The sequence below is a fragment of the Pan troglodytes genome, chromosome 1 (assembly GCF_028858775.2).
Source record: "Pan troglodytes isolate AG18354 chromosome 1, NHGRI_mPanTro3-v2.0_pri, whole genome shotgun sequence".
NCBI lineage: Eukaryota > Metazoa > Chordata > Mammalia > Primates > Hominidae > Pan > Pan troglodytes.
In genome coordinates, this window is record NC_072398.2 from 141,927,184 (window position 1) to 141,935,318 (window position 8,135).

Genomic DNA, 8,135 nt, shown 5'->3' on the forward strand with positions numbered 1-8,135 from the left:
TTTTCTATTGCTGCAAAAGAAATTATCATGAGTTTAGCAGCTTAAAACAATACACGTTATTAGCTCATAGTTATGTAGGTCAGAAGTCCTTGTCAGGGTGTCTGGGTACTCTGCTCAGTGTGCCACAGGCTGAAAACAAGGTGTCAAAGAGGCTTAGATTTCATATAGAGGCTCTGGGTAAACCCATCCATCTTCAAGTCAGCAATGATGCATGAAATCCTTATGTTTCTAATTTCACTGAATTCCTCTTCTCACACCAGCTAGAGAAAACCACTTTTAAGGGGCTCATGTGATTAGGTCATGCCCAACAGGGCACACTCCATTTCTCAAAGTCAACTTGTGCTACACAACATAATCTAATCACAGGATTAGTATCTATCATATTCATAGGCCCAGGAACTATGCAGGTGTGGGTACCAAGGAGTGAGAAACCTTATGGGACATCTTAAATCTACTTACCATAGGCATATTTACTGAAAGTTTGTCTTTCAGTCTGTCTCAGACTGACCTAAAAGTGACAATAATCTCTTAATTCATAATGATAAAATGCAACTGGATTGTAACTTACAGATACAAACAAAAGAAAATTCTGTTCCTGTATCCTCACATATTCAAACTCTCATTGAAGAAATACACAGATGGTTCATTTTTCTCATCAGAATATGCTTAATTCATTACTGTGAAGTTGATTTGCCATATGTTTATTTTTTATACATAGCAACCTATGTTTTCTGGGGAAATTTTGCTTCCAGCCAGAATTCAACTTTTTACTGCTCATTACTGGAGGCTGGATCCCTATTAATCATACTATACCTAAAAGAACCATAGAGTTTATGTCTTCTAACCACATAAATTTACAGATATTGAGCCTGACCCCTGGGGGGTTAAAGGGCTTTCCACAGGTCACACAGATCACATAGTTGGGAACAAAATCATTCTTGTGACTCTTGGTCTACACCATATCCCAGTCCACTCTGAGGCCTTCAGACTACTTCTTCCAAGAGGATCACAGTTGGACCTTCCCTTCTAATGGCTTCTTTCTACTGTTTTCCCCACATTTTTCTGGCAGGACACCATAGAGAAAAAGAAGGGAGACTTTGTGCTGCAGAATGAAGAGGCATCTGCCAAATATTGCCAGGCTGAGCTTAAGCGGCTTTCAGAGCACCTGACAGAAAGCATTTTGAGAGGAATTTTCTCTGTTCCTGGAGGACACAATCTCTACTTAGAAGAAAAGAAACAGGTTGAGCGGGACTATAAGCTAGTGCCCAGAAAAGGAGTTAAGGTGAGGAAAAGGGGAATGGGGGATGGATAACAGAGGATCGTCAGAGGGTTTTTGTTGCCCCTTCTGAAAATCTAAGAATATAGCACCATTTGTGGAGAGGAAGCAGAACATGATGCTATTTTGAGTTTTTTAGTATTTAAATCCACAATTAGTTAGACACTCTTAAGAAATCAGAAATATTTCTTCTACAAGAGGATTTAACATCATGAATCCAGATGAAATAACCCATTTATTATATTTATTAATTAATGGGATAGTTTTTGTGCTAAGTACAGAGGATACCTTATGAAGCAAACAACTATGTTTTCAGAAGTGTATTATTTTACCTGAGATGGACAAATTAATATTTGACTGGATAGGGTACAATTATGGTTATCGTACTGGTATGTACTAATATGATGATGATGATGATGATCTTGATGATTCACTTCCTATATCAGAGGAAGTGATATTGTTGGATTATCAGTTTGATTCTCGGAATAATGTAAATTAGGTATCACTATCGTCCACATAGGCAGTTGAGAAACGTAATGCATGGAGAGGTTAATAAAGTGCCTAAGACAACACAGCCAGCAAGTGGTGGAGCTGATAGGGCTGACCCATGTACTTGACAGCCATTGGAAACTCAGAATTTTTCCTTTTGAGGAAACTTTTGTCCTGTGTTCCATGAGGACTATACCAATTTCTGTTCCTACAAACAGTTTCCAAGAATTCCCTTTTCTCCATATCTTTGCCAACACTTGCTATCTTTTGACTATTGGATAATTATCATTCTAAAATGTGTGAGATAAAATGTCACTGTGGTTTTGATTTGCATTTCCCTGATGATTAGTGATGTTGACCATGCTTTCACATACCTGTTGGCCAGGCCTTCTTTTGACAAAAGTCTATTTAGGTTCTTTGCTCATTTTTTAATATATTTATTGGTTTTTCGAGTGTTTATTTTTGCTATTTAGTTATATGATTTCCTTTTGTATTTTAGATATTAACCCATTATCAGATTTATGGTGTGCAAGTGTTTTCTTCCATTCTGTATGGAAGAAAATTCTTTTTCATTTTATTGATTATTTTCTTTGCAGAAATTTTTAGTTTGATGTAGTCCCACTTATTTTTGCACTTGTTGCCTGTGCTTTTGATGTCAAATCAAAAACTGAGAATGTGTATTTGTAGAACTGCCCATTTATGTTGTCGGGTTGTCTGCACCCTGGGGTGGGTGGTGAGCAGCATCCCTGGGAGAGGAGGCTGGACAGGCAGGAGGGAGGCTGCTGCACAGGGTTTTTATGTCTTAACAAAGAGCTTGGACTTCTTGTGGCTGTGGAAGAAAAGAAACCACTGGATCTTAAGAATTATGCAAAGTTTACAGGGTTAGATTTGTGACTTTATTGAACAATAATTTCGCCATCATAAGATGAGATCTTTGCTGCCTGACAGGTCTTTGCTCTTTCTTGGTTCCTCAGGCAAACGAGGTCCTCCAGAACTTCCTGCAGTCACAGGTGGTTGTAGAGGAATCCATCCTGCAGTCAGACAAAGCCCTCACTGCTGGAGAGAAGGCCATAGCAGGTACAGGGGCAGGGCTCAGCTATCAGAGGGATTGGGAGTTTCCTGCAATGCCTTCTTGCTGATCACACCGAAAGATATTCCAGTTAAAAGGAGCTTCAAAAGTCACAAACATTGAATTAAAATATTAATAAGTTCTGGATACCAAATGTACAGGACAGCGACTATAGTTAAAAAATATGTTGTATACTTGGAATTTGCTTTCTCTTACTATAGAGGAGGGAGCTTCCTCCCACTATAGAACATATAATCTGCTAAATCTCAAAATCGCAAGGAGATTGGGGTTGAACCTCCAGCCAGTGCCTTCGCATCACATTATTCAACATTCTTTTCCAGACATGGCTAGTGAGATAATTCAGATTCCCAATCCCTCACCTTTGTGCTTTTCTCTGAGTCGGTTTGATCTGAGCTCAGGAGGGTAGAACTCAGGAATAACTGTCATTTTCTTCCCTCTCTAAAACCTTTGTGGAATAGCGGAGCGGGCCATGAAGGAAGCAGCTGAGAAGGAACAGGAGCTGCTAAGAGAAAAACAGAAGGAGCAGCAGCAAATGATGGAGGCTCAAGAGAGAAGCTTCCAGGAATACATGGCCCAAATGGAGAAGAAGTTGGAGGAGGAAAGGGAAAACCTTCTCAGAGAGCATGAAAGGCTGCTAAAACACAAGCTGAAGGTGAGTCTCCGTGAAGAATGGCAGTGCCTGAGGGACAATGCCCTGCTTCTTTAGGAAAGGAAGGACCAAAATTTTAGGCACAGTCATGATTCCAGAAGGAAACACAAAAGTTGTATGTTTCACTAAAATCTCAAATGCATCTAAATTCTACTGAAGCCCGAAAGTCTACAAGAATCCAGCATCTTCTTCTTGTTAGACTTTGGAGAGTACACATGACATCTCCCAGGGTCCCGGGCTGCTGTTTGTGGTGACTACAGGATGGTCTCACTGTGCCCCAATGAAATAGGACTTTAGTCCACCAATCCTTGGGATTTTTGGCACAACCATCTAAAGTACCTGAAATAGATCCATCTGGATGAAAGTATCAGATTTGGCTTGATATGAAATGATACTGAAAGATCACAAATTGCTCCATTTGTTTCTGTATCTGCCTGATTCATCCTATACAACTAGAGTAAAACATATTCCTTGTCCCAACCTGAAGCTTGACAACCAATGTTTTATACAGGGTCAGCAGTCCCCGTTATTTGCTAGATGAGCGTGGCCTTGCTACACCAGTGGAAATTAGAATTAATTAGAATTAAACCTGCATTCCCTCTCGAAGGGCATTCTTTGTGCTGGAACAAAATTTCTTTCTACCTCCAGTGAGATGTTGCTTAGGGAATGTCACAAAAGGTAAACCATGTATACTCCCATGATTCAGGTCCAATCTGGAAATGTTACACAAATTCATCAAAGAGTTTTCTAAGATAATAGAGAAACAGACACATATGCTTAAACGTTGAATTAGTTAAATACAAAACTCTGACTCCTGAAGAAAATTGGAGATTTTCAAAAGTGGACTATTTCCCTTTCATAGGTACAAGAAGAAATGCTTAAGGAAGAGTTTCAAAAGAAATCTGAGCAGTTAAATAAAGAGATTAATCAACTGAAAGAAAAAATTGAAAGCACTAAAAATGAACAGTTAAGGCTTTTAAAGATCCTTGACATGGCTAGCAACATAATGATTGTCACTCTACCTGGGGCTTCTAAGCTACTTGGAGTAGGGACAAAATATCTCGGCTCACGTATTTAAGAGCCTGAATATTCCAGGTAAGAAAATATAAAATGAGGTTTATTTTATTTTAATAACATAACACCTTTGCTCATTTTGTAAGTATATGTGTTATAGCAGTTTCATTCAAGAAAAGTTTAAAATTAAAAAGTGATTATCAAAGAATATCAGGGCCTGACATCCACAAAAAACAAACAATTTTGATTGAACTAATAATTTATAAACATGGGAAACAAGTCAGAAGTAGTGACATTATTCCTAGAAAAGATTTAAGTAAAGCAAAAAGACAACTGGTAAGATTAAGAAGCCATTAACCATTTGCAATTTATATTATAGTTACAGAAATAATTTCAGTTATGATTAGCTCTTGCCAATTAATGAGAAGAGAGCAGCACCACAATTTTTAATTTTTTTAACTTTTATTTTAGATTCAGGGGTATATGTGCAGGTTTGTTACATAGGTAAACTGCATGTCATGGGGGTTTGGTGTGCAGATAATTTTATCACACAATTATTAATCATAATACCCAGTAGGTTTTTTTCTGATCTTCTCCCTCCTCCCAACCTCCACCCTCAAGTAGACCCCAGTGTCTCTTGTTCTCCTCTTAGTATCCATGTGTTCTCTTTGTTTGGCCCCCATTTATAAGTGAGAACATGTGGTATTTGGGTTTCTGTTCCTGTGTTAGTTTGCTTATGATAATGGCTTCCAGCTCCATCCATATTGCTAGAGGACATGATCTTGCTGTTTTTTATGGATGCATAGTATTCCGTGGTGTTTGTATATACATTTTCATTATCCAGCCTATTATTAATGCACATTTAGGTTGATTCCTTATCTTTGCTATTGTGAACAGTGCTGCAATGGACATACACGTGCATGTGCCTTTATGGTACAATGATTTATATTTCCTTGGGAATATGCATTCCTTTGGGAATAATGGGATTGCTGAGTTGAATGGTAATTCTGAGTTCTTTGAGGAATCACCAACCTGCTTTCCACAGTGGCTAAACTAATTTACACTCCCACCAACAGTGTATGTGTTCCATTTTCTCCACAACCTTGCCAGCGTCTGTTATTTATTGACTTTCTAGTAACAGCCATTCTGTCTGGTGTGAGATGGTATGCATTTCTGTAGTGATTAGTGATGTTGAGTGATTTTTATATGCTTTTTAAATGCATATATGTCTTCTTTTGAAATGTGTTCATGTTCTTTGCCCACTTTCTTTTTAATGGGGTTGCTTGTTTTTCGCTTGTAAATTTTTTGAAGCTTCTTATAGATTCTGGATATTAGATCTTTGTTGGATGCATAGTTGGCAAATATTTTCTACCATTCTGTAGGTTGTCTGTTACTTTGTTAATTGTTTTGTTTTGTTTTGTTTTTGTTTTTTGAAACAGGGTCTCACTTTGACACCCAGGCTGGAGTGCAGTAGCACAAACATGGGTCATTGTAGCCTCAACCTCCCAGGCTCAAGCAGTCCTTTCACCTCAACCCCCCACGTAGCTGGGACTACAGGTGCTTACACCCAAGACCAGTTAATTTTTTGTATTTGTTTGTAGAGATGGGTTTTTCCATGTTGCCCAAGCTGGTCTTGAACTACTGGGCTCAAGTAATCTGCCTGCTTCAGCCTCCCAAACTACTGGGATTTAGGCATGAGCCACCACATCTGGCCAAATTTCTTTTGATGTGCAGAAGCTCTTTAATTTAATTAGATCTCCTTTGTCAGTTTTTGTTTTTGCTGCAATTGCTTATGTTATCTTCATCACGAAATCTTAGCCAAGTCTTATGTCCAGAATGGTATTTCTTAGGTTATTTTCCAGAGTTTTTATAGTTTAATGTTTTATATTTAAGTCTTTAATCCTTCTTAAGTTGATTTTTGTATGCGGAGTAAGCTGGGGCCCAGTTTCAATCTTCTGCACATGGCTAGCCAGTAATCACAGCACCATTTATTAAATGGGGACTTCTTTCCCCATTGCTTGTTTTTGTCAGCTTTGTCCAAGATCAGATGATTGTAGGTGTACAGCATTATTTCTGGACTCTCTGTTATGTTCCATTTATCTGTGTGTCTGTTTTGTACTAATACCATGCTGTTTTGGTTACTGTAGCTCTGTAGTATGATCTGAGGTTTGGTAACTTGATGCCTCCCCTTTTGTTCTTTTTGTTTAGGATTGCCTTGGCTAGGCTCTTTTTTGGTTCCATATGAATTTTAAAGTAGTTTCTAATTCTGTGAAGAAGGTCATTGGTAGTTTGATAGGGATAGCATTGAACTATTTGCTCAACTCAACATTTTAGGAATTTATTTCTGCTGTCTAGTGCTCAAAACTTGCAGCTAGAATTGAGGGAAGAGAGAGATCTTCTTATATTGTTTTATATTGTTTGATACTCAGTACCTGTTTTAAGAAAAAACAACAAGGAAGTAAAACCAAAGACAGGCAGCCCAGCGCCAGGCCCGAAACCAGGCCTGGGCCTGCCTGGCCTAAACCCAGTAGTTAAAAATCAACTCATAAGTTAGAAACCGATGTTATTCATAGATTCCAGACATTGTATAGAAGAACATTTGGAAACTCACTGCCTTCTTCTGTTTCTCTCTGACCACCAGTGCATGCAGCCCCTGTCATGTACCGCCTGTTTGCTCAAATCAATCATGACCCTTTCATGTGAAATCTTTAGTGTTGTGAGCCCTTAAAAGGGACAGAAATTGTGCATTCAAGGAGCTCGGATTTTAAGGCAGCAGCCTGCCGATGCCACCAGCTGAAAAAAGCCCTTCCTTCTACAACTCGGTGTCTGAGAAGTTTCGTCTGCAGCTCATCCTGCTACAGAATGAACTCCTTGTAATTCTACAAGATATGCCGTGGGCCTTTTCACAGGGGACACAGGCTTCTTAAAACAACCCGGCTTCCTCACCCTATGTCCTTTATTTACAAAGCTGTGCTCCTATTCATGAGCATGGAATGTTTTTCCATTTGTTTGTGACATCTCTTATTTCTTTCAGGGGTATCTTGTAATTCTCATTATATATATCTTTTGCCTCCTTGGTTAGCTGTATTTTTAGGTATTTTATTCTTCTTATGGCAATTGTGAATGGGATTGCATTCCTGATTTGGCTCTCGGCTTGAATGTTATTAATGCCACATTTTTTAAATAGACAAAAATATGAGATTAAAAATGTTGAATTTTACTAACAATAAAAGTTGTTCAAAGGAAAACTATAAGGTTCTTGTTTCAACTCTGTCATAGGAATGGAAGAACAGGACACTGAGCTGGCATAGAGTTAGGAAAATTGACTGTGTCTCATATTGGCTAGTGAGAGTGATCTGTTGGAATTGTATATCAAAATTTTAATGTACATACATTTTGTCTAGCAATTCTACTATTGGGTATTTATATAGTACATATAAATATAAATGTATATGTTTAGTAAATATATACTTATAGTGAGTAAATATATATCTATTTAGTAAATATACTAAATGTCAGGCCTCTGAGCCCAAGCTAAGCCATCATATCCCCTGTGACCTGCATGTACATACGTCCAGATGGCCTGAAACAAGTGAAGAATCACAAAAGAAGTGAAA

At 38.2% G+C, this 8,135-nt stretch overlaps 1 protein-coding gene across 2 annotated transcripts in view; it reads left to right on the forward strand.

Annotated features, from left to right (window-relative positions):
- GBP4 (guanylate binding protein 4) overlaps nt 1–7,766 on the forward strand; it is a 16,958-nt gene extending 9,192 nt beyond the window's left edge. The window contains exons 8-12 of one of the 2 annotated variants that reach the window (XM_009424862.5): nt 1,070–1,282; nt 2,740–2,842; nt 3,314–3,507; nt 4,367–4,599; nt 7,160–7,766. In XM_009424862.5, coding sequence (XP_009423137.2) covers nt 1,070–1,282; nt 2,740–2,842; nt 3,314–3,507; nt 4,367–4,582 — 726 coding nt within the window. In that variant the 3' untranslated portion in view covers nt 4,583–4,599; nt 7,160–7,766. Of the gene's footprint in view, nt 1–1,069; nt 1,283–2,739; nt 2,843–3,313; nt 3,508–4,366; nt 4,600–5,957 lie in introns of both variants that reach the window. The other variant, XM_009424854.5, reaches the window with a different exon arrangement.
- Nucleotides 7,767–8,135: the final 369 nt, after the last annotated feature.